This window comes from Triturus cristatus, chromosome 8 (genome assembly GCF_964204655.1).
Source record: "Triturus cristatus chromosome 8, aTriCri1.1, whole genome shotgun sequence".
NCBI classification, from domain to species: domain Eukaryota; kingdom Metazoa; phylum Chordata; class Amphibia; order Caudata; family Salamandridae; genus Triturus; species Triturus cristatus.
The window spans coordinates 911,076,081-911,104,012 of record NC_140591.1 but is presented as its reverse complement, the minus strand read 5'-3'; the positions used below and the strand labels follow the sequence as shown (position 1 = coordinate 911,104,012).

The 27,932-nt window shown below is 44.6% G+C and overlaps 1 protein-coding gene across 1 annotated transcript in view; it reads left to right on the top strand.

Moving 5' to 3' along the window:
• Positions 1 to 27,932, top strand: part of IL1RAPL1 (interleukin 1 receptor accessory protein like 1) — a 2,372,066-nt gene that overhangs the window by 1,587,952 nt on the left and 756,182 nt on the right. The window contains exon 8 of the mRNA XM_085622432.1: positions 15,395 to 15,527. Coding sequence (XP_085478558.1) covers positions 15,395 to 15,527 — 133 coding nt within the window. The remainder of the gene's footprint in view (positions 1 to 15,394; positions 15,528 to 27,932) is intronic.

Here is a 27,932-nt window from a genome sequence, read left to right as displayed (position 1 = left end):
ACGGTGGCTATCTTTAAAAAATATACAGAAAAGCCATTATAATGGAACCGTGAAGCATGTGAGGATTTACAAATGACAATACATGATTTGCCTGTCCATTATAGCCGTGATTCAAAAAGGCAAGATGCGGCGGCCATCTTTAAAGAGTATGCGTACTAGTATTTGACATTAGGGGAGACCCGAATACCCCAAATAGGTGAAATGTACTGGGACAATAAGGACCTCACTCCTGGTAGAAGTGCAAGTTATGGAGGCACTACTTTGCACTCTACAAAGAAGAATATTCTAATGACAATACCACATAATATGGCAAAATGCGGCAGCCATCTTTAAAGAATATACACATTAGTATTAGACGTTAGGGGGGAACCCAATGCCCCAAATAGATGGAATATACTGAAACAGTAAGAACCTCACTCCTAGTAGAAGTGCAAGTTATGGAGGTGCTGGAGCGGGTAGTACAAAATTTTGACTACCCCCCATTCTGCATGTTTATATTAATCCGAATAATCTATTAATTGTAATATTATTAATCCATTTGAAGTGATAACTCACCAATTATATTAACAAAAGAATTACACGTGGGAATTGCACCTTGCATGGCTATATTAATGGTAAATTAACGTGAGTACGCATATTAATAGTAGAAAATTAGAATATTGCATGTTATATGTTGCTTTGGTGATGTATTTGTGATTTGTGCTTTATTTCGTAAGTATAAATCGCTCTGAGTGTTGCTTCTGCTAGATAGATACACACACATATGGGTATTAGCAAGGGGATAACATTTTATTAGCCATTTCTATGTTTTAATTACGTTTTTGTGTTTCTTTTGCTTAAGTTGACCATTTCGGCCTAAACAAGATGGCTGAACGAGACGTTCTTTTAACAAGGAGTCGTACTCAGTATATGACGCACAGCCGACTGACTAAGTATGAAAAGGTCATTTTGGGTGCAACAAATGTGAGTCTTGTGAGATGTGTAAATGTGAATCCTTCAACACTGTTGCCAGATGTAGAGCATGTGGAGGTAAGAGATGAAACAGATCATGATTGTTTGGATGTACTTGATTTCTGTACAAAACCACGACCTGACATAAAAGATGAACCCTTGCCAGAAAGTCATTATGTTATGTTTGTAGATGGATCTTGTTTGAGGACAGATGATGGAGTGCTGAGTGCAGCATATGCGGTATGGACAGTTGCAACAGTGATGGAAGCATCCTATTTGAAAGGAGTAAGATCGGCCCAAGTAGCTGAACTTGTAGCCCTGACCAGAGCATGTAAGATTGGGAAAAGTGTGAGAGTGACTGTGATAACTGATAGCCAATACGGCTATGGAGTGGTCCATGATTTTGGCCAAATTTGGCTGCAAAGAGGTTTCCTGACCTCAAGTGGAACTCCCATTAAGAATGCTGAAGTGGTTGGAAAGTTGCTTGAGGCGATACAGCTGCCTAGGCAATTGGCTGTGGTAAAATGTGCTGGCCATAGTCGCAGTGGTGATTACATTGCCACTGGAAACAAATTTGCTAACGATATGGCGCAATACTGTGCACGAAATCAGAATTCAATCAATCGGGCAAAGGAAAAGGAGTTGATTTCTTGTTTCTCAATGTTTACTAACACTGTGGGAACATGGGAAGAGGGTAAGACAATTGCAGGAAGAAGCAGGAGAGGAAGAAGTAAAACAGTGGGTAAAAGGATGTGCACCAAGAGAAAAGGATCATGTGTGGGTCTATCGAGATGGAAGACCAGTTATGCCTGATAGCATGATGTCTGCCATGGCACGGATGTATCATGGACAGGGACATATAGGGTGAGGCGCTATGATTAGGTCTTTTAAACACACTTGGTATAATGCCAAGTTCAGACTTGTAGCAGAAAGTATTTGCCAAAGATGTCTAATTTGTCAGCAATACAATCCAGGAAGAAAGACAGTGGTGAGTCTAGGAACAATAGGTCGAGAGGGAGGACCTTTCACCGGAATGCAAGTAGATTTCATTGAGGTGCCTCCTTGTAACAGGTTGAGGTATGTTTTGGTGATGGTATGCCTATTTTCCAGGTGGGTAGAGGCGTTCCCAACAAGAAGAAATGATGGAATGACAGTGGCAAAATTATTGTTTAGGGAATTTATCCCTAGATTTGGGTTCCCAGTAACAATTCAATCAGACAGAGGAGGACATTTTCATAATGAGATCATAAAACTGATTTGTGAAGCATTGAATGTATGACAAAAACTGCATTGTGCCTACCGACCAGAGGCTTCTGGTGTAGTCGAACAAATGAATGGTACTATCAAAAATAGGATAGGGAAAATGTGTTTAGCCACTGGTATGAAATGGCCCGATGTCTTGCCTCTAGTACTCATGACTATTAGATCATTTCCAGACAGAAGCACTGGTTTGAGTCCGCATGAGATCATCATGGGACGCGCCATGAGAAATGTTTTTATACCAGTCAACAAGCTGATGACAATAACTGATGACATGGTGTTGGAATACTGTAAAAGCCTGGCTGACGCAGTTCATTCTGTGTTTCATCAGGTTGGAGCGGATGCCAACACCCTTGAAAAGAAGCCAGCCCATGATCTAAGCCCAGGGGACTGGGTAAGGATAAAAGTACACAGAAGAAGAAACTGTTTGGTTCCCAGGTGGGGAAAACCAAGGCAAGTCATCTTGACTACAACAACCGCTGTGAAGTGTGCTGGATTAAAGAACTGGATCCATGCAAGTCATACTTTGAGAATTCCAAATCCAGTTGACTGTAAAGAAAAGGAGTATTTTGATGAATCAGAATCCAGTACTGAGTCGGATGACGGAGAGCCAAAAGACAAAGAAAAAGAAAACCCTGAAAGGGAGGAAACAGAGCCGAGTTTAACTTTGGTCCCCAGAAGTAATTCCCTGAGGAGAAGGTTACAGATTTATGATACCAGTTCAGACTCAGAGACAGAACAAAGAGCACACTCTTCCAAGAAAGAACAAGGAAAGAAAAAACAACGCGACAGTGGAGAGACAATAAAAGAAATCCGTGAAAAGGAAGTGCCAGATGAAAGATTGAGAGAAATTCCACCCGAAATAACACCTTTAGATGGACAGGTGCCAGATACAGAGAGAGAGGGAAAGATCATTGCGGAAGACCCCCGAGGAGGTGTAGGGAACTCCAACATCCAGTTAGAAGCAGGGACAAGTAGTCAGCAGGAAGATTGCGTGACAGAGATTCGAGGAGGGACAGAAGTAGGAAAAACAAAAGAAGAGGTGGAAAAAGAACTCATTGAAGGTAAAAAGCAAGTTGAAACAGAGTCTGAGGAAAGCAAAGATGAAATACCAAAAGGCCGAGTTCTGAGAAAGAGAGCTTGGAGAACTGAAAAGAATGATAAAGGGAGTAAATTGAAAAGAGCGGCAAAAGACGAGGTGTGGCCAAACAAAATAAAGAGACTAAGATATCGACTGACACGTGTAAATTCGCCAAGGGCTGAACAGGTGAATGAAGTAACGGGTCAGGAAAAATCGAAAGAAGGAGAACAGACAGTAGTCAAAGAAAACAAACAAACAAGAAAACCTAACCAGAAGTATAAACCACCGCAATGGTCATATGTGGCCCTGCCTGAAGTGAAGGAAGAGGCGGATAGCCAAGGAAATCCAGAGGTGGTTGTACCGGAAGTGGTTGAGGAAGACGAAGAATCGGAAATCCTGAGAGTTATCTTGTCCGATATTGGAGAAGAAGCGGATGTTCAGGACAACCTGTATGCTGAAAATGAGAGGAAAGAGAAAGATGATGAGATGCCAAACTGAATGAGAGAAGGATGTTACTGATGGAAAAACAATAAAATACTGAAAAAGACAAAAACTGGTAGAACCACGTAGGTGCTTAGAAACCTTGGGTTAGAAACTAGTTGTGTAGTAGAAGAGGCTAATTCAAAAGACACGGCTCATTTAGAAAGATGGCAAACATAGAAAGTAGCAAAAGTAGATGTACCTTCCTTAGAAGATGGTGCAAAATGTGTTGTTGTTGTACAGGATTACTAATGCTTCTTTGGAGTATTCTTGCTCTACTAATTTCATTTAAAGTTACTGTAGATACATTGGATGGACATAGTGATAATATAACTAATATATGGAAAGTTCAAAAGGTAGTTCCAACTAGAATTGATAAAAACTATTTACATAAAGACAGGTCAATAGCAGATTTTTCTAACAATGTATTTTCAAAGTTGTTGTATGAATATGTAAAAACAATGGATTTAAGGGATTACTACGTATGTATGCAATTACCTGCATCTGTATCTGAAGGAGTGACTTGTCATCACCTTCCTGTAACATATGGAATAACATGTAGTGTAATAGCTTGTTTATTTTATCAAACAGGTAAATTAGAATATTATTTTTCAGATGTAGATACTATATTTTCACAAGTACCAGCAATTAACAAACTAAACAAGGTAAAACCTGCAAAGGTATTAGGTGAATTTTTCTTAGAGACTAAAGAACTAACATTAGAATATATATTTAGAAATAACTTGACTTGCAGTTTAAAGAAAGAAGAGAAGACGTTTTTGGATATGGTTGAAGAAAGGAGATTGAAAATGCAAAGAAAGGCTTCAGAAGGGAAAGTGGAGAAAACAGCTTGGGATGTAGAAACGGAGAAACACTTAAGAGGGGAAACGAGTCCAACTATGGCTTTAGATTGGCCTCAGAAAGGGAAATTGTGTATAAGAAGGAATCAGACGGCGTATGATAATTACTTTTTAGGGAACAGTGAGTGCCATGATTCCAGGACTGTATTTCATTTGTGGGAACAGGGCATATTATCGTTTGCCAGACCTTTGGTATGGCACATGTTATGTTGGCCTGGTTTTTCCAAAGATTTTTCATATGGATAGAGGAGCAGATGGTGTACATAGCTTAGGTAGGTATTTAGCACGTAGTAAGAGAGAATCTTGGACTGAAATTGTGGGTGACATTTTTGGAACACTGATACCCGCAGTGGGAATATCTCTGAATGCAAACAAAATTAGGAAACTTTCAACAATAGTGGATTGCTTGTCAACAAGCACCGCTGGAGGATTCTTATTGGTGAATACAGAAATGGTTGCCATGCGTGCTATGGTAATGCAAAATCGACTTGCCCTTGATATTTTATTGGCAAAAGAGGGTGAAGTCTGTGGAATGCTGAAAGTTCAACATTGTTGTACTTACATTCCTGGCGAAAATAGAGATTTGAAAATTTATATTAAGAATATTACAGAATTGCATGAAGAAATTGTACCACTGGAGGTTGAAGATGTCTGGGAGAAAATTGGTAAGAAAATAACAGCTATTAAAGACTTTGTGGTAAAATTAGGTAGTACATTTATAGGTAAGGTATTATTTCCATTAACATGTGTGATTATTTTAGTATTAATAATTAGACTAGGTTGTATTTCTTGTAGAAAGAATAAAAATCAGAAAAGAATAAAAAGAGAAAACTTAAAGAGAAGGGATAAGAAACAAGAAAGAGAATTTGAAGAAATAGAACTAGAGGAGTTAAAGGATAGCATGTATAAAACAGCAAAAAGGGAAGAAAGAGGGGAAACTGAAATATGAACGAAACAAGAAATCAATTTAAATTTCCGTAAAAGGGATACAACATTTTTTTTTTTTTTTTTTTTTTTAATAAAACCTTTATTTTCAAAAGTCTGGACACAGCTATTCAGCCGATAACCCGGAGGTTCGGCAGCTTCGATAAAGAGGAACAGAGACGCGTCCACAGTACATTGAAGGAGGAGTGCAAAGATTCCATTTTTAAAATAAACACAAAACACACAACAACCCCCAGCAAGGCAAGAACACTGAATGCCCATGGTGATAGCCCCCCAGGGGCAGAACCCCAATCATCTACCATTTACAGTACCGTGAAAAGAGGAAGAAGGGGGACAGCAGAGGCCAAAGAAGTCCATTAACCATACTGAGCTGGAAAGAAGGTTAGGAGGAAAGCTGTTCCTCAGGGGGATCCAGATCAGGGGCAAGACAAATTCCCCCCCTGTATTGGTTCCACCGCCCCCAGATGGCGTGCCACTTCCGAGGGCGGCCTCTAGCGCAATATACCATCTTCTCCCTTAGCATACTCCAGTCCATATTTTCTTTCCACGCGGTCAATGTGGGGGGGCCCACGGATCCCCACAATCGCGCTATATCTCTCTTAGCGACCATGTTACCCAGAGTCACCCATTGGGTCTGCGCCGCATTATGATCAGTGGGCCCCCAGACATTCAGGAGACAACACCGCGCTTCCGGCTGCATAGCAATGCCCGTCACCTCCCCCATCACTGCATGGACTCTCCGCCAGAATTCCGTGATGACACCACATTCCCAAATGATATGAAGGAAAGTACCCACCATACCACATCCCCTCCTGCATAGGCCGTCCTCCGAGAATCCCATGTGAACCAGCCTTGGCCCCGTCACGTACACTCGATGCAGTATTTTAAGCTGCACCAGCCTCAGACGCGACGGGATCGCAACCTCCTTAGGAGAGGAAACAGCAGACTGCCAATCCTCGTCATCCAACTCGAGGCCATCTCTAGACCACTGGTCCCTCAACCCCAGAAGCATATCCGCCCGGACGTTGATCAGTTTCTTATAGATGAGCGAGATCGTGCTCTCGGGCATATGACCATCAAGGACCCGGTCCTCCAAAGGAGAGGACTCAGGCACCTTCTCACCCTCTATGAGGACTGATCGGAGGGCGTGACGCACCTGAATATAGCGGAAAAACTCAGATGGCCCCAGCTCATACTCCTTCTGCAACTCTTCAAAGAACTTCACCCTCCCCTTAATCAGGACATCTCCGACCCTGGAGATGCCGATCAAGTCCCATTTGTCAAATCCTTTTGTGTGCCAAAGCCTACCCAATCTATCAGATTCAAACAGCGGGGTAGCGAGGGTGAGCCTATCCTTCCAGCCCAGCGAGTCAGTTGCCATCTTCCACACACGCACCGCCACACCAGTGGGCCCCGTGAGGGACGAGTCCAGGGACCGCAAATACAACGCCCTGTAATAGTTACCTCCACGCAGCAACCACCTGTCCATGGCATACCCAGGGCTGAGGGCCGGGCCATAAAACCCATGATTAATCGCACTCAGCTGGGTGGCCCAATAGTACCGTCGGATGTCTGGAAGCGCAATACCCCCGTCGTACCATGGGAGCGTCAACTTTGCAATAGCTATTCGCGGCCGCCCGTCCCACAGCAACGCTCGTTGGAGGCCTTCGACCTCCCGAAAGTAGTTGGCCGGTACCCAATCCAAAGTATTCTGCAGTGCGTAGAGGAACCGGGGAAGAGACATCATTTTGAACAGGGCCGCACGCCCAACGAGGGAGAGCGGCAGCCTCCGCCAGCCCTCCACGTCCCGCCTCAGGCGCGCTAGGGGGGGGAGCAGGTTCCTCTCTTATCGCACGGCAGAATCCATGGAGATAAAGATCCCCAGATACACGAAGCCCTGCTGAGCAACCTGGATCGAACAAGTTCGAGGGATCGGTGGAACCTCGCCTCTAACAACATATAAATACGATTTACTCCAGTTGATAACGAGACCCGAGTTCCTACCGAAAGATGTGAGTACGTCACAGACCACTATAAGTGATTTCTTGGGTGAGGCAAGATACAACAGGATGTCATCAGCATAGAGCGATATACGGTCCTCGTGCTCAGGCGACCATCTAAGTCCCCGTATATCCGGGTGCCAGCGTATCCACGCAGCCAGCGGCTCAAGGGCGAGGGCGAACAACAATGGCGACAGGGGACAACCTTGCCGAGTACCCCTCCCAAGCTGAAACAGAGTCGACGCCCGGCCATTTACCACCACACTCGCAAGAGGGCCCTCATACAGCAACCTCACCCAGCTCACAAAACCGTGGCCAAAGCCGAACTTGGTCAACACGGCCCACAAATATGCCCATTCCACCGTGTCAAAGGCCATCGTGGCATCGAGAGACGCCACAATAGCTGGTTCACGCAGCGTGCCCGCCCTGGCAATTACACCATGAAGGCGCCGAAGATTTAACGCTGTGTTACGGTGCGGGATGAATCCGGATTGATCCGGATGGACCAAGTCACCGAGTACCCTAATCAACCGGGCCGCCAGGATTTTAGCCAGAATTTTCGGCTCTGCGTTAAGGAGTGAGATAGGCCTATATGAGGCGCACTTATCTCGGGGTTTGCCCTCTTTGTGTATAACCACAATCGTCGCCAGTCGCTGATCCAACGGGAGGGCCCCACTCCCCCGCGCCTCCACGAACATGGCGCGCAGGTGAGGGGCAACCCTATCCGGAAATAGCTTGTACAGGTCGACCGGCAAGCCGTTCGGACCCGAGGCCTTGCCCGAGTTTAACGCGCGGATAGCCCCCGCCACCTCATCGACCGTTATGTCACCATCTAGATCGTCCCTATCTATATCAGAGAGACAGGGCAATGCAATATCACGCAGGAGGTCACGCGAGTCCTCGGGCGGCCTGTCCGACACTGAGGCATAAACCATACGGAAATAGTCCGAGAAACACTGCACAATCCTCTCAGGTTCCACAATCACCTCTCCCCCCTCTCCCGTCAACTCCGGCACTACTCTATTGACCCGTTCTTTTTTGTCCAGCCAAGCCAGGAGTTTCCCGGCCTTGTCACCAACATCATACAGACGGCCCTGCTGTTCCCTACCGAGGGTCTTAGCGGCATTCGTCACCAGGTCCTTATACTCGGATTGCTTCAAGCACAGCTCATGCAGTGAGGCATCTGTAACCTCCTCCTCCAGCGCTCCCTCCAAAGCCGCGATCTCCTCCTCAACCTGCAAAACCTCGCCATCTCTCCGCCGCTTGGCAGCCACTACAAGGGAGAGGGCTTCCCCTCGCAGCACGGTCTTAAATGCTTCCCACAGCGACACTGCCGAGTCCACGGATCCCTGATTGTCCTTGAAAAAATTATCTACTGTCTTTACCAGCGCGCTGCGCATCTTGGGGTCTCGGAAATACCAAGGGTTGATAGGGGCCACCCTTCCCCCTCCCTCTCGACCCAGATCCAGCCTGACCCACACCGGCGAATGGTCAGATATACCACGCGCCATGTGCCTGGCCTCAGACACCAATGAGGCATGCGCAGCCAGAGTGAGTAGGTAGTCAATCCTAGAAAGGCTACCATGCGCCCCGGAGTGGAAAGTGTATTGGCTCTGTGTGGGGTGCCGGAGCCTCCAGCAGTCTATCAGGCCAAGCGTATCTAGAAAGTCTGGAAGCCACTTCTGAGCCCCCCTGTGTCTCTGGGCGGGTATCTATCCAGCAGGCCGGAGCCAACAGCGTTGAAATCACCTCCCACTACAAGCATACCCCCCGGGAGATCCAGCAGGGCCCTACCCAGATCTGTGAACGTGGAGGCCTGCAGGGCCGGCGGGACATAAACCGAAACTAAAACCAAAGTTCTTCCTTCCCACCGCCCCGCCACCGCCACAAACCTCCCCCTATCATCAACAATGGTGGAGTCCACCTCAAATGGTAGCGAGGCTCTGACTAGGATGCCCACACCCCTGGACCCAGAGGAGAATCCCGAATGAGCTATGAATTTATAACCCTTCCTATTCAGGGCATAGCACGTATTACCTATGAGATGCGTCTCCTGCAGCAGGGCGACATCCGGCAAAGACCGTTTCAAGAATTGCAAAACAATCCCACGCTTAATGCGATCCCCCAAACCATTCACATTCCAGCTTATAACACTTAAACCCCTACCCCCCATCCCCAAACGTAAAGAGGCCCACCCCACACCCGAAGAGCCCCCATGGAACAGTCCTGGAAATAATCACTATGCCTTGCTGAAACAAACCCCCCAACAACAACCCCAAAATCCCGAAAACCCCCCCCACCCTGCACCCCTGCTGCAGCTTACAAAGCCCCCCCAACTTGCAGTGTGCCTGTCGCCCTACCAAACCCAAAATCTACAAAAAGTACCCTAAGGGAGGAAAGAGCTCCCCTCGTCCTCCCACAACCTCCGTATTTACTGCAAGTCATTATCTAAAGTCAGTCCGAGTCAGTCCGGTTCCGAATACATCAACCTTGTTCATCCCGGCCACTGTCCCCGTCTACGGCAGTGTCCTCTTCCGTGCGTCGTCGAGGCAGAGCGTCCAGCCATTCATCCGCCATGGCAGGCGACTCAAAGAAGAATGTTCGGTCTTCAAACACCACACGTAGTCTGGCAGGGAAGAGCATGGCGTATTTCAGATCCCTCTCCCGAAGCCTCCTCTTCACCCCCAGGAAGCCCTGCCGCTGCCTCTGTACCTGCTGGGTGAAGTCAGGATAGAAATTCACCGATGCGTTCTGGAAGGGGACCGGGCCCGTTACCCTCGAGGCCTGCAGGATAGCGTCCCGGTCTCGAAAATGAAAGAGCCGGGCGACGATCGGCCTCGGTGTGGCTCCCACCTTGGGCCGCCCACCAGGCACTCTATGGGCCCGCTCAACTGCGAAGAACTTCCCTAGGCCCTTAGGCTGCAGATGATTGAGCACCAAGTCCTCCACGAGCAGGTCCACTGAAATCTCGTCCGAGGACTCCGGGACCCCGATAACGCGCACGTTGTTGCGCCTGGCCCGGCTCTCGAAGTCCTCCAGCCGACGGGCTGCGAGATCATGCTCGGTCCGCAACTTACGGACCTCGGTCTGCAGGTCCGAGACATCATCGGCGAGGCCCGTGGTCTTGATGTCCAGGGATTTGACCCGTTCATTTGTTTTGCCCAAATCCGCGCGGATCAGATTAACATCCACCAAGATGGTATCCACTTTGTGCGCCAGGGCATCAAACTGTCTCCCAATCGAAGTCTGCAGCCCGTCAAGTGCACCCATGACATCCTGCAGTGAGAGCTCCGGGGCCAAGGGTGAGGCAGTCTTCTGTGTATCCGGGGACTGGCTCGGTGCACCCGGTGACCCCTTCTGCTGGGCATAGCGGTCCATGTTATTGGCTTGAGTGTAGGCTCCCCGCCTGGTGGCCTTGGGCTTCGGCCGATCCACCTCTGCTTTGCCCGACATGGTGGGCTCGAGCAAGTCGGGTCAAACAGGACTGCCCTCTCTCAGCGAGAGAGAGCAGGAGTGCTCCGTCTTACGATGGGTCGCCAGTGTGGCATGCAGAGCGTCCAAATGATAATAAAGCAGACGCGAGCACTCCCTGGGCTGGGCAGACAAAGGGCGAGAAAGTGAAAGTGAAAGGATAGGGACCTCCGTCTGGCAGTTCACACCTCGCCTGGCCGCTGTTGTTCAATTAGAGGTCGGGCATCCTGCCAACTCGAGCCCCTGGCATCCCTCGGAGATGGGCCTCAATCTTCCGCCATGCATAACGGTGGGCGATTCGACCTCGGGTGGCATCGATCGCCTCCCTGACAAGTCATCTACACGATGCCATGCATACAAACAGGATTATATACAGGATAGACGACGGAGGGCACGAGGGTCTCGGGAGCTCAAAGCTCACGCGGCCATCTTGGTCAAGCGCTAGGCTCCTCCCTCGGATACAACATTTTTGATTAGTGTGGTGATATAATCACCAAAGGGGGGATGCTGGAGCGGGTAGTACACAATTTTGTATACCCCCCCATTCTGCATGTTTATATTAATCCGAATAATCTATTAATTGTAATATTATTAATCCATTTGAAGTGATAACTCACCAATTATATTAACAAAAGAATTACATGTGGGAATTGCACCTTGCATGGCTATATTAATTGTAAATTAACTTGAGTAGGCATATTAATAGTAGAAAATTAGAATATTGCATGTTATATGTTGCTTTGGTGATGTATTTGTGATTTGTGCTTTATTTCGTAAGTATAAATCGCTCCGAGTGTTGCTTCTGCTAGATAGATACACACACATATGGGTATTAGCAAGGGGATAACATTTTATTAGCCATTTCTATGTTTTAATTAAGTTTTTGTGTTTGTTTTGCTTAAGTTGACCATTTCTGCCTAAACAAGATGGCTGAACGAGACGTTAAACGTGACTGCCCTGACAACACGAGGTTCTGGGTGAAGTGCGCAGGCGTCACCGCCAGCAGCAGTGGCCTGGACCTCACCCCGGGAAAACATGTACCCTTCAAGGACACTCCGGGAACCTAGCCAATATCAAAGACAATGCTTGATTTAAAAACCGGAACCAGCAAGTACAATGAGTTCATCGTTTGACACCCCGAGAACTGCATCTCCTAACCCCAAGTCGACCAATCAGGACTTCCTAAACCCCGTTCTTGATACTTTTTGACATTATTTTCATTATAAAAGTAGGTAGGGAATTGAACAAGTTGCGCTCGCTCTTCTTTGACAAACTCGATTTCCTGACGTTATGCTGACGGAGAGGACGGTGACACTGCTGGACAGCTGTTATCCTAAATCTTTGAGAGACTGAATTGCGACCTAACTTTGCTGAATAAAATTCTTCCCTGACCTGACTGACTTAGAGGACGACTTTTAACCAGAATTATTAAATATGATGCTCTGAAATGCTGATGATGATTTCCAACGTTTCTTGCAATATTTCTTAGATAAAGAATATTTGATTAATTGACAAATGTGTTGTGTCGATTATTTGAAGAAGAGCATTAAGATAAAAAAAGTAATGTGTAGATAGATGAGTTTAGTCACTAAAATCATAGACAACAACTAAATGATCCATCTCCTTATGAGAGGGATATCTTTGCTTTGAAGTCAATGTGTTCAGGGTAAAGTAAAGGTATTCCTTTCATGTCAGCATTTGGAAGCTTATTTCCCTAGGAAAAACAGATCAACCGAGTGCAAGTATTGGTGTTATGGGCCCCACCAATGGATGTATATGAGCGAATTTGATGTTGAGGTATTTGGTCTGTGACGAAAGGGGAATTTGATGTTCCACGCTGCAACAGAGGCACTATTTTGCACTCTACAAAGAAGAATATTATAATAACGAATATCGCATAATATGTCAAAATTAATTAAATGATCTTCTCCCAGTCCTCTTTGCTATTGAGGCCCTGTCTAAAAGTCTTAAATTTTGGCACAGAAAAAGAAAAAAAATATCATCGATATATCTTGACCATGCCGTGATGATAAAATGGGGCTGTTGTGTTAAAGATATATCTGTCTTCGAATCTTGCAACATAGAGGCATGCCAGACTGGGACCACAGGTCGCTCCCATGCTGGTCCCTTTAGTCTGCTTAAAACATTCTGTTGTGAAAAGAAAAATATTATTTTTGAGAATAATCTCTACACATTCCGTAATGAAGATGGCATGTGATGACATGTTACCCTCGTCATCACTCAAAAGGTCTTTGATCATTTGGATTGTATCATCCTGAGGGATGTTATAATATAGGGCTTCGATATCTAATGTCACAAGCCATTGTGATTCTGGATTGTATTGGAGATTCTCAATTTTTCTACTCATTGCGGTGGTATCTTTAATATACGCTTTTTGCTGAGTCACCATCGGTTGAAGGAATACGTCTACATATTTGCATAGAGGTTCTGTGAGGGAGTCTATATTGGACACAATCAGTCTCATAGGGGGATCCGCTATGTTCTTATGGAGTATGGCATTACCTGTCAAGAGGAATACAATTTCCTCAATAACACACATCCCGTAATCCCTGCAATCTATGGCCTACCAAAGGTCCATAAGAACATAGCTGATCCCCCTATGAGACCAACTTTTCCTGTTTCCTCTTTCCTATAGAGGAAAGTGTCCAACCGTTCTCCATTTACCTGTATTCTGAGATCAAGAAACTCAATTTGTTTATGATGCATTTGACTACTGAATGTCAGGTTCAATGTATTATTATTTAATTCCTCAACAAATTCATTCGCTTCATCAATATTCCCATTTTAAATGCAAAACATTTCATCGATGTATCTTGCCCAGACTTTTACATGACTTTTGAAATAATCCAGCCTGCTGCCCACCTGCTCCTCCCATCAGCAGAGGTAAAGACCTGCGAAACTGGGGGGCAAAGCAGGTGCCCGTCGCAGTCCCAAGTATTTGCCGAAAAAAACTGGCCTTCAAACGTAAAGAAAATTCTGTGTACATCATGTCCGTTAACATCTCCGTATGAAAAAGAAAGGATAATGATCTGTTCTTCAAAAAATGTCTGCAAGCTTTGATACCAAGTTCAAAGTATCCCACATGAACTTGGTATCAAATCTTGCAGACATTTTTTGAAGAACATATCATTATCCTATCTTTTTCAAACGGAGATGTTAATGGACATGATGTACACTTGCATTACACAGAATTTTTTTACGTCAAAAGTCATGTAAAAGTGCTTATGCTTATGACCTCACAATATTTATACTAATAGTTAACAACACCTAAAAGAGAAATGTAACTAAGCAACAGCATCGAATTACGCCAATTAAAGATACTATTTTCGTTGTTGCCTCTGTCCAACTGATAAGGATAATGTGATGTGCAATCTCATTTGTGAGATGATGTAAAACATTAGTAATTGCATCTGTTTTATTAAGAGTGAGGTCATGAGCATTGCATTTGGTGTGCGAGTTATGGTTTGCATGGCTACTGTGTGAGTTATGAATTAAGGTTCTAACCATATCTTGTGCTTTTTTGTGAATTACAAGTGTCTTACTTTTGGTTGTGTGTTTTATATTAAAATGTACCTCCCAATACCCTCCTTAAAACTGCGCAAACCCTCCCATTTAAGAGTAATATACTCCCTATTTTCTCATCACTTACCCTTTTTTCACCCGCATGTACTATATAACCATATACCTTTTTGTGCAACGATCTCCACACATGTCGCAGAGACTCAGTACAGAAAATTTGAGAGGTCTAGGCAGAGGTCTCCGCCAATAGAATTTGTGAAATTCATTTTGTAGTGTGTAAGTACTAGTACTGTAGTTCTAAATTACCTACTACAAATTGCATTTTGGAAATTGGACCCATAATCTGTTTTGACGGCTACACACATAAAAGTAAAAGTCTCAACTTTTGAAGCACTTGCCATACATGTGGATTAAAAAAGTGCACAAAAACAATACAAACCTGTTTTAAGAAACAAAAAAACTAATATTCAATGGATGTATTTTATGGATTTGTGATTAGAGTTGCTAAGAAAGTGTTACTCTGAAAATGTACAGTCTATTATATCAGATTGAGTCACAGTTACTCATACATTAAGGAGCTTATTTACAAGCCCCTTGTGCCACCGGTGCGCTGCTTTTAATGTGGGAAAAAGCGACGCACCGCTGGTGCAAGGGGCTTGTAAATAGGCCTCTAAATATTTATTGACAGTGTCTGAAACTACTAGTTATCCTGCAGTAAGGGAAGCGAGAACTAGTTGTTTGTCAATTAACAATGAAGCGTCTGGGTGACTTGAAACACACACCTGTTTTTTTATTTTATGTTACAGGCAGTTCTGCTAATCTAACATGCAGAGCCTTCTTTGGGTACAGTGGGGACGTCAGCCCTATAATCTACTGGATGAAAGGAGAGAAGTTTATCGAGGATTTGGATGAACATCGTGTCAGAGAAAGTGATTTCAGGTAACAATAATGTCTTTATAGTTTAACCAGGTTCAAAACTCTTGGCAGCTATTTATTTCCAAAGGCTTTATTTCCTGAATGAAGTGGAGAGTTATACTTTTTAACATTATTTTAAATCGAATTTGTATGTCAGAGTTATTTAATTGACTGAATGGGAAAATGGTTGTGATTTTTTAATGAAAGATATGAACATCAAGTCATTAACTCCATACTCTTGGCCACTGTCCTTGCATCAAACTTTCAAGAGTACCATTATCATAAACAACTTCACCACTTTACTTTCTGTAGCCTCCTACCCCAGCCTGGGTACTTACAAATGATCACACCACATATGGAGCTTGGTATTACATGTCTTTATACATCAGTGTGTAACTGTGAACTGAACATTCTTCATCATGAATTCTATGATCCATACCCTTGCACTTACATCACTGTCCTACGGAGTCCATCAGGATCCAAAAGGGTTCTGTCATCTCGAACTCACAAAATGCTACATCTCCCCCTTTGTTAAATAAAAAGTGCCAATGATACATATATAAATTACAAGGGTCCATGACTGGCATTGGAGACAGAGACATATGTACATTCATTGGGCTCTTTGGACTCTCGGGTGGATAAGTCTCACTCCTGACATCAGGAGTTGGTGAAGGTCGGGCAGGAGCTTGAAATGCAAAGAATCTCATGTAATGGGCTTTCCAGGACGGTGAGCAGTCACCATTTGTCCTTTACTGGTTGCGGCCTTCAGTGGGTCACTATCAAATGGAGCATCAGACTTGCGTTTCCGTTTCTGTGATCACTTGGTTTCCTCTTTTGAACACAATGTTCCATGCACCACGGCATCTATCCACATTGGTCTTTATGTGACGTTTGTGAGAAGGGTCAGTACTGTGATTTTTATCAATACAAATAGCTCTCTCTTCGTTCCATTGTGCCAATTTGGTACCCATGGCTCTCCCAAACATTAACGCACAGGGCTTTCCCCTGTGCAACAATAAGGAGTTGACCTGTAGGCAATATGCCTAGACTGAAGAACTGATTTGAGTTCAAGCTTTTCCAGCGCAGCATGCTGAACATGCTGAAATAACTTGACCACACCATTGGCATGTGGCCAGAGATATGTGCTTTTCTGACGCTTGATATTTAAATGAGTGAGAAAAACTTTCAATTCCCGACTATTGAAAGAGGGGCCATTGTCAGATTTCCAAACCGATGGAACACCCTACATTGCAAAAATACTTTAAAGTCTCTCAATGCCTCTTTCCTGAGTAGTTGACGACAGATCTTCCACCAGACGAAAACAGGAATATTCACCAACAAAAAGATGATTTCCATTCACAAGGGGTCTAAAGACGCCAATTGAAATCTTCTCCCATCAATGCTTTGGGCGCTAAGACATGTTTAACGGATGTGAGGTTGTCTTATATGACAAACAGTTCCACAAATGAAATGCCTTAAATTATTTTTCAACTCTTTCATCAAGACAGGGGAACCATACTCAGTACCATAAAGCTAGTTTTGTAGCAACAACCCTAGAGTGTCCCACATGGGCGAGTTCAATAACTTGTTCTCTCAGACTTTCAGCTCTGACAAAGCTCGACCCTCATCAGATGATGCCTTCTGGAGTAGCTGAAAGTTATTCTTGCACATTTTTTAATTTCTAGTTTTAAAGGTCATCAATAAGAGGTTGAGTATGTGTTCGCCACAATTAGTGTGTAATCATGTCTTTGAGAATTAGCAAATCCCTGTCAATACCTGAGGTACTGACCTGTTCCACCAATAAGGCAATAGGGTACTGGTTTTCACAATGAAATTAATATAGGCATCAGCTGCTTTAGAAGTAGTGCCATGGCACTGTATTGGTACATGTGAGAAGTAATAAGCAGGGTTTGGTCTTTTCCGTGACGATGCACTATGATGTGATTATAGTTTTGCAATCGCAATCTCCACCTCTCAATGCGAGGAGGCATCTTGGCTTTAGGACTGCCTAAAATGGTAAGCAATGCTTGGTGGTCAGTGACAACAGTGAAATGTTTTCCATACAGGAACACATGAAAATGTTCACAAGCCCACACTACAGCTAGGTTTTCATTTTCAGGTTTTGAATAAGCAGGTTCTGTTGTTGACAAACTTTGGCTAGCATAAGCCACAATATGCCTTGGGGCATTAGGATGTCTAGTGTTTTAGGCAAGGATGGCACCCAACCCCACTGGGCTCTCATGAACAACAACCTTTGTCTGTAATTTGGATCAAAGTATGCCATTTGAGTTTGTTCTAAATTGCATGCTTGATTTTCTTGAAGCTTCGTTCACATTCACTTGATCATTGAAATGGTCTCTCAATGGTGCACTTACAGTGTCAAAGTCACATATATTACAATACAAAATTAGTATCCAGTCTTGTTAAGGCTCTACAAACGAATTGCACCTTACGTGGCATATACCGCAAAATACGGAAAGGAAGCAATTTCTTTTTGTTATTTAACCCTCACACACCCTGTTGGTGTCATGCTTCATCATCGGGTTCACCCTAACTCCTAAACACTTTCTTAATATATTGTTTTGTCTCACCCCTTAGCCCATTGCATATTGTGCTATTTACTGTCGTTTTAGAACAGTATTATTGTGTGCCTTGCACTCTAATCTCCTAAAGAGGTCAGTAGAGAGTGTTTAGAAATAAATACATATATTTTATATATATACCTTGTGTGGTTCTCCTTCCGTTTAGACATTCTAGAGGTTATAATCTGGTAAACCAAGCTGCTTTACATTCCTTCAAGACTTAGCTGTGGAGAGCAGCCTTCAGGCTAACACTAGGATAGCTTTCATTAAAAGTTGCATTAAACCTAATCATCAATAAGGGTTGTTTGGACTGGTGAAAGGTGCCCACTATAACTAGTGGACAGCATATACCAGGCCAACTTCTCACACTTCACAAAATAGTAGCACCAGCCTTAATTCCCACGCTAGGTGCCAAAAGTCAGCGTCTGATTGGTCACATCCCTTGCAGTTGCTAGTGTCACGGAGACTACACTTGTACGGTTTAAAGAGCGTGTGATAAATCTGATGAATATACTTAAACTGTAGAATATGCAGATTATCGTTAGGCATAAGGTTGCTAGTTAGATTGCATACCTGTTCCCATTCCGTCGCCACAAGGGGGGTGTTAGCCTATCATTCCAGCTGGCCAAACCCCGTACTCGTTCTGTATCTGTTTCAATACCTCTGGAACAACTGCTATGGAAGGGGTACCGTGTATCCAAATGTATACGGCAGCAAAGATTGTTCCCCAAGTGGTACAATCTTCAATCGAGGGAACCATCCACAATAGCAAGCAAATGGTTAGCATTCTATGTTTTTCCTGCAGACTCGTATGGGGGAATACTGCTTCCAGCTGTGCAATTTTCTGTTTTCCTGTTTCGATGGTATTGTCCCTATTACTGATTTCAGTCTCTGTGGGTTAATTGTAGGTGTGGTTTCTCGCAAGTTGAACTGTTAATGTTCGCATGATGAACTGGATGATGTGTCTGTATAGCCTGACTATGTCTTTATATATTGTACGGACTTCATCCACTGATAGTGTATCCATCTCTGGAAGTAGAGTGTATGTGGACAAGACTGGCCAGGTCACTCCTTCTATGCTGAGTGGACCGAGTCTCATGACAGATGTTGTGTGTGGGAGGGCTCCTTTTAATCAGTTTTGTGTTGCTGGTAAGTTGATGGGACTTCAATGTCTTTGTATGGAATTTATTCTTCTGGTGGTTCAACTATAATGTATGTGTGGAACAATTTAGTCTGTGGATCTGCAGGCAGGAACTGAACCCAAGAATAGAATACCTCTGATCTGAACACCTCGTGTGCCTCAATCACGAAGGTAACACAGCCACCTGTTGCGGATATGCAGTGTTCCAACAGCATGTCTGCAATTCTCTGTGATGTTAAGAGCATTTGCATATTCTTCTTCCCCATTCCCTGAACCACTGCTCATGGACTCAGTCATTCTCAAATCGAGAAGAACAAATGTTTTTAGACTTTTTAAGGGTTTTCACACAATGTGGGAAATTTTTTACTTACAAGCTTGTTAAACCTCCAGCTTATACACAGAGTATATCTTCTCAGCTAAGGCAGGTTTCCCTTCCCACTTCAGATGTCTCTGAAAAGGTGTGAGTAGGGCTTTCTGAGAAAGCACGACTGGACTACTCAGATTTTCACTGTTAATATGAGAACCAAACTAGCGTTGAAGGTGCCACGTCATATAGTTCCTAGGGATCCCCAGGACCTGCTCGTTTTGGATGACCTGAACTGAGGGCTTGGTATCCCAACCTCTTCCGGACACCCCCACTGGATATGTAAGCCGTTGGACCAGCTATCTCTACAGTGCCACTACCACCCCTTATATCTTACAGTGGTGTAGGTAGTTTTTGGCAACCACTGAACATGACAACCCTGATTCCTCAGGGATCATGGAAAACAGTACAGTACTTTTTAGCTCAGTCACTCATGCTCACTTATTCTCAGAAAATACATAGGATGGCGAAGAGGACATTTCAATAAGTATTTATTGGTCCAGCATCAGTCGTGTGCAAAACATATTTGCTGCAACAATAATGAGACAGAAGCAACCGAAAGAGATTGGTAGTACCAATATAGTAAATAGTAGATACATTTCTACCATAGTGCTAATAAGATGAACATGAGCAGTTCAGATAAAAAAGTAGCATTTGCATATTTCTAAAATGCACACCCTAAGTAATTTGCCTAAATATACCTAGCCTAGATCTATATGTGAAGCATGTATATGTGTGTGTAGCCAAGAAACCCCTAGGGAAGAACCTTCCCCCTCACCTGATGGTTGAGAACCAAGGACCCCGTTTCTGCTTCGAGGATGACACCCCACAAGGGATGTCAGACCGCTGCATGTCGAGGATTCAGCATGCAGGATCCCGTGTCAGCTTGGAACAATTTTTCCACTAATTTGCAGGGGTTAATAAGGGTCTTATATACTAGAGTGGTCACTTCAGTGTTTTTTCTAGAATCGATATGTTTTGAAAAAAATCATACATGTTTTGAAAACAGTCATAAATGTTTTTCCAAACAAATGCGATCATGCACAGCTGGCTGTTGGCCAAGGATGAAGAAGTGGTGACCCGTATACAGCATAATTATATCGTGCCTGAGGACATGTTTATGTACGTCAGGTACAGGGATTATGATAGAATACTGAGAGCCTGGTGTCAAATAGACAGGAGCAAGCTACTAGGTAAAAGGTCACATGTTTAGAATTGTTATTGTCGTGTGGATGGGACAAATGTATGTAAAAAGGGGTATACATGACATCTGTGTCTAGTTGCCCCAGGTAAGCGGGCAGCAAGTCAATACATAGCACCCCTCATTATCTATGATGGTGTTCAATAATTCAAATGGTGCTCCTGCAGGCACCCACCAGAGGGCCACTCTGGCATAAGTGGAGTACTCTGCAGCAAACACCTGCCCCAGCCAAAGCGCTGCAATCTACTCCCTTCCACCCCACCAGATGAGTCTACTGCAGCATAGCTATGTGAATCCCCGGACATCTAAGATAGCTGGATCTGTTCTAGCACTAAGCTGCGGACCCCATTCCTCTTATATTCCAAGTCATGAGTTTGAGTCTTGAGCATGCCTAAGTTCATTAGAAAAACACCCAAGCAGTCATCCCAAAACTGTCCCGAGTCCCAATCCCCCCACCTCCACAGCCCTCAATTCAGTACAATGGGAAACCTGAGACAAAAAACAAACAAATCATCCCCAAACAAGTCCTCCCAAGAGCCGTCCAGCAATGGCAGACCACCTTAGCAAAACAGATAACAATTGTGGTGTAAGCATGTTACCACTTAGTTACAAAAGCCCAGTGGAGAGGGGTGGGCGCTCAACTAAAAGTATGCAATGCATCAGCCCAAGGATGCCAGTATGCCAGCCCATGGAGCCCCTTACTGACCAGAGCAGTCCTCAGCCCTTGCCAGAGACAAAGGCTAGAAACATCAGTGAAAGAGCAGCAGGGCAAAGAGGGGGGAAAAGCAGGAAGGGGAATATTCAGCTCTCCACAACTAGGAGGATGGTGCCCAGCCAACATGTCAATGCTCCCTCCTAGTCCTGGATCACCAAGGGGTAGCAGGTCCTTAGAACAGCCCCCAGCAGATTGTCTCTTCCACCAGAGTCTATCCACCCACAAGCGACAGCACTAGCACCCGGGGGAGGGGGCCCAATCTCAGGAAGCAGTACCCAATTGTCACTAATCTGCACAGCCCAGTTTCTGGCAAAGCCACAGCAGTCAGACAATTTCCTCAGCGAACTGTGGTGTCACATTCAGGAGGTCCCACTGTACTTCACAGAGTCATTAGAGTCAGATTGTCCGGAGCGCTGACCAGAGAATTCAATCCTGATCCTGATCTCTGCTGCAGCCAGAAGCACTGCCACTCATACCAGCTCAGTCTGAGATGTAGTCATCTTCGCGAGCATTCGTCATCTGGGAGTATGGCAGGTGCACTTCTTTGATTTATGGGTAGGTGCTGAGAGCTCAGTCTGAACCTCCATCAGGTGTCCCCCAGGCTGGTAATCCTCTAGCCATACCCAGACCTCAGCCGTATCAGCACAAAGGTACACCTATCCAACCAACATTATCTTAAGCCGTGCAGGGAAATAATACTGGAGGCTCTCCTCTCACAGCGACGCTTCATTGTCATGAAGGAGGCTCTCTGTGATTGAACTGCAGCAGTGAATTCTGGGACTAGCAACACCCTACTGTTCCCCAGTGGACCGACCATCCTCGATGTCTGCAGTTGTACATCTCTATCTTTATAGTGAAGCAACTTGGCCACCACCAGTTGATGCAGTCGCCCAGAGGTAGGCAGGCAGACCGACACTCAGTGTGCCCTCTCTGGAATGAAGAGCAAGGCCACCTCTGTCTTCAACCATGTATCCAGGTAGATCACAATATTCTCACCTTAAGTGCCTCACGGAGGCCCACAATACAAATGTTATTGCACCAGTTAAACCCCTCGACATCTTCAGCTCGGCGCTCTAGGACCAGTACAATCAGGCCTCCCAATAGAGTACCCTTGGCCTGCCGCTGGTCCACAGGAACACAGGCCCCAGTGAACAGCACCTCCTCCCAGGCATCCATTGGGCCAACATGCTCCCGCTGCACTATGGGGCTGTTCCCAGGGGACACCTCCAGCATCTGGCCCTGACCCCATCCCATGTTGCGCCGATCACCAGCGCCGGCCTCTGCAACATATTCACCAATATTTAAGATTTCGGCAGGCATGGGGGCCTCATAGTAAAAGGCCACAATTCTCCCGGCTGCAGGAAGAATGTGTTGGTGCTGCTCCATACTTGGGGACGGAATGTCACTCCAGGCCAGACTCAGGCCCATGACACAACCCCGACCTCGGCTCCCGCCACAGCTATAAACTGCCTCCTCAGTGTAGACTGCGGGGCCCAAATCCAGTGCAAGTGCTAGGTCAGTGTAGCAGAGACCCAAGCACTGCTGGCCTCAGGGGAGTGTGGAATCACTGCACCACACAGGCAGCAGCTTCGGCCTGTTCTACCAGCACCTGTCTGACCTTGCCTCAGCTCATGTTAGTTATTCACTTACTGAGGTGCTCCTGGGCTCATTCTGAACACGAGTCCATCCCTGCTGCTCTGCCCCACTCGAGTCCTCAAGCTGTGGTGCCGATGGTGACTGAGGGTGGCAGGAAAGTCAGGATTAAAGCCAGGCCAAAGCGGAGCTGCCAACTTAAGCTCTTTGGTTGTGTCTGTAGGTGTGTGAGTGGCTGTGTGGATGTGTCAGTGGGTGTATGAGTGGTTGTGTGCGTATGTGAGTGGGTGTGTATGAGTGCTGTATCAGTATATGAGTGGGTGTATAAGTGGCTATATGCGTGTGTGATTGGGTCTCTGAGTGGAAGTATTGGTGTGTTCCAGGGTGTGTAAGTGGCTGTATCAGTGTGTGACTGAGCATGTGAGTGGGTATATTGATATGTGAGTAGGTGTGTCAGTGCCTGTATTGTGTATTTGAGTAGCTATATGGGTCTGTTGGGTGTGTGAGTGGCTGTTTGGGCCTGTGAGTAGGTATGTGAGTGATTGGATGGGTCTGTGAGTAGGTGTGAGTGGCAGTACGGGTGAGTGGGTATGAGAGAAGCTGTATGAGTGGGAGTGGGTGTGTGAATGCCTGTTTGGGTGGGGGAGTGGGTATATGAGTGCTTGCAAGGGTGGGTGATTAGGTGTGTGAGTACCTATATGAGTGGGTATAAGAGTGCATGCATGGGTAGGTGAATGGCTGTATGGGTAGGTGAGTGGGTATATGAGTAGCTGTATGAGTTGCTGAGTGGGTATGTGAGTGTAAGGGTAGGTGAGTGGGTTTGCGAGTAGCTGTATGGGGGGTGTATGAGTAGTTGTATGAATAGGCAAGTGAGTATGTGAGTGGCTATATGGGTAGCTGAGTGCTTATATGGATCAGTGTGTGAGTTGTTATATGGGCCTGTGAGTTAGTGTATTAGCAGTTGTGTGGGTTGATGAGTGTGTATTTTTTTAATTGGGATGGGAACTATTGCAGATTCACCTTGGGGCCTTGCTGTGTGCCGTGATGGAACCATGGATCCTCGCACATGAAAAAACAAACTATTTTTGAGATACCTCTATCCTGACCCCATCAATGAGTTTACAGTTACTTGTTGAGGCCCCAGGACCATGCCCTGGACGAGAAAATGGCGGGTGCAACTTTCCTGTCAGGTTGCGGCCAGCCGATCGCAGCACTGCGATTGAAGCCTAGGTCGGTGGCTCCATCACTGTGGTTCCCCGATGGATCACATCCCTCGAAATCTATCAATTTTTTTCCCTTGATAACACCAAAACTACTGAATGGATTTACACTGAATCATAAAAAGGTCTGTTTAGGGGCAAAGAGCTAGCTTCCCGCCTAATTTGTTGTAATTCCGTTCAGCAGTTTGGACTGTAGCTGTGTCTAAAATCCCTATGGGAAATAGCATGGGAAATGCAAATTTTTTGACACCCCCCCTTTTTCTCGGCCCTTGCTTGACCGATCACCCTGAAACATTCTATGCTGCAATAGACAAAGTAGAACACTTTTTTGGGACATTTTGTGAATATTTGTCAATTGGTGCCAAAGTTATTAGCAAACCAAAATATGCTTTGTCTATTGAAATTAGGTCCTAACTATAACTACTAGCGTAGTTAGGATCTAGTTTCCATAAGAAAAGCATTTTTTGGTTTGCTTATAATTTTAATGTATAACTTTAAGGCCATTTCACAAATCTTCACAAAAGTTACCAAAAAAAGTGATCTCCTTTTTCGAGTTGTGCATGGAAAGTTTTGGGGTGATCCGTTGTCATGTAGTTACAACTATTTCCGTAGGTCTTGCATGTTTGTTGGACAACATAAACTTTGGGTGAGATGCCTAGGTTAATTCCAGGCATCCCTGCTGGATATGTTGGCCTAGAGACCAGCTAGGACACAGTGCCACCAAAAGCCTCCCTAACCTTAGTAGGGAGCAAGTGGTTTCTGGCAACCACTGAACATGACAACCCTGACCCCTCACTGATCATAGAAAAAGATCAGAACCTTTTGCTCAGTCACTCTTGCTTACTTGTGCCCACAGAAATATACAGAATACACAGTGGGACATTTTCAATATATTTATTGGACCAACGTTATTCTTGTATAGACTACATGTGCTGCGATATTCAGTGGACAGAAGCAGATGAAAGTGATTACAAGCACTAAAAGAGTAAATAGTAGATATATTCTACCATGGTGCTAAAACAATGTATATATGCAGGCATATAAACAAGGCAGTAATCAGGTGTACTCCTACTACTCTGTATGTACCAAGAGTGTGTGTAGGCGTGAAGCCAAGAATCCCCCCAAAGCGATGCTCCAACCACATTACCTGGCAGTAGAGAATGCAGGAACCCTTCTTGGTCACGAACTGGACACCCCCTCACTGAGATGTCAGACTGCTACGTGGTGACGTCTCAGCATGAAGGGACCCTCGTTGTCAGCTGAAGTGCCTCCTCTGCTAAACTTTTGGGATGTACTTTATTGATAATAGAAAGCAGCCTTGCTGTGTGTGTTTAGATTAGCAATGCTATGGATATGTAGATAACCCTGTCGCCCCGTGGATAAAGATAGAACGCCATTTGTACATAGTGTGTAAAAAAAGGGCCTTGACCATGATGTTCGAGGCACCATAATAATGTTGTGCGAAGCTAGATGTGTAAATAAAGTAGTTTCAGACAAACTAATCCAATATTGTCATGCATGCAAATATGTGCAAAAGGTCACCGCAGAAATGTTATTGTGAAAAAGAGGAAATTAAAAAAATGAGCAGCTTTGCTACATGGGCCTAACCTGCGCACATAACACCCACTCCTCATACCAAGGGTTGATACATAAAAGCTAGCTAGAACCCAACAGGCCCTACAGTTAAGAGGGTATAAAACTATTCTTAAAATCATCTAAGAGCAGGCTTTCCTTTAAAATATTCATATAAAACTCCTAAATTCATTATACTTTTCGAAATCCCAAGCACGTAGAAAGCCATGCTGCCTACCAAAATAAAGCAAAAAGCTGTTTTGATTCATCTTGTTTAGAAACAGGCCAAATGGTTCCCACCACACAGACAGGCCATTTGTTTATATGTTCCGAGTGGTAGACTCAACATTGCTGTTGCTCTCAACCACAGACGATGGTCCCAAAGGCGCACCTCGAAGCATGTTTATGGAGAAAAGGTGATTCCATCCGGTTCCCACAGCTGTCGCTGAGAGAGGCACTGAATACCGGAAAGCACATCATAGAGCCGGTGTCCATTTCACTAGGAGCCAAAGCATCCCAGGATGGTTCAAATAATGCATTAATCAGTAATTGGATGCCCTGGAGACAACAATACCCTTGGGCCTTTCAGGGCTCTAGTAGTACTTCAATGTCCAGTGACCCAATATGCGTTCATGACTGCAAAGCAGGCAGCATCATACAAGTTGAACGCAGTGAAGCCAAACAGGCCTGAAAGACAAGAACCACTGCTCATTCAGTTCTTGAAGCCGAGGTATGCTGAAGCAGTGTACCATGTGCTCACAGCATCCCAGCGCAAGCAGTGCTGTCTCCAGTTCGTGTTAACTGGGATTTTCATTGCAGAGCGGAAAAATTAAAATCAGGATTGTGGCCACAAGTAGCTGGACAAGTGGAAGTCCTCCAAAAACACTTCCCAACAAGGAGTGTATGAATGACGGAATAACTCTGAAAGTCATCTGAAAGGTGCTAACCAGTCCAAAGCCAATACATTTAAAAAGTGCACTATTCCCTTCATATCAGACATATTAAAGCTCCCCAAAATGCAGCAGGAAGTTAGTCTGGAGTAGTGTCTGCCTCTCAGACGGATGACCTTGCAACCTGGAGATCAAACATGTCTCTGGGTGAACTTAAGGCCACATCTTCTTGAAAAAGCATGGCATTCAGTTTGCACATGGAATCAAAGTGTATGATGGAAACATTTATCGAAGGCCAAAGTGTTGCCTCCCTAACTACGTAAAGTGAACAGGCTTTTCATTCCAAAATAGACATTTATATGTCAGAATGAAAATCAAATGTCTGTTTAGGGCCATCTAGTATATAAGGACGCCCAAGCAAGCTTTTGGCTTTATGTTATTTGTGTCTAATGTTTTTATTGTCTATTGTGCTAGAATCTGCATAATTTATCAAGCACATTTGTATGTCACAAAAACGTTTTTCTGTTTAAAAATTATTTATATTTTGTAGCAGTCTTGTTCTTTATTATTTTTTTTTTTTTTTTTTTTTTTTTAAACCTTTATTTGTATCAGTCTGGGACACAGCTATTCAGCCGACATCCCGGAGGTTCGGCAGCCAATTAAGTGCAACACATGGAAGCGTCCATAGTTCTGGTACAGGAAAAAAAAAAAACAAAGGTTCCGTTTTTTAAACAACCTAAAATGAATAACACAAGCAAGTCAGTATACACAATAAACTCGTGCCAGTTCCCGATGAGGGCGCGGCCCCATTCCCAAAATCAGAACCAAGCACCGGTCGGGTTTGTTCTTTATTATTGATATGTGTATCATCACCTACAACATATGATTTTCTAAATATATCGGTCAGACTTTTCCAAGTAAACAGAGTTGGTGTTATTTATCATTTGTTTTATCATGTATGGTCAGTAGGGTACTTGTGTATATCATTGATTAATAGTCCTAAATCGCTGTGGATAAACTTCTCAAAAAGTATTTTTAACTGTCATGGCAGAACCTCTGTCTCTTTACTGTTACAATTCTCCAGGTTCTGCATGGTACTAGGACACCCCTTTGTTATTGGGGATCCCTAACTGTGTTGGCAGGTCGAAACA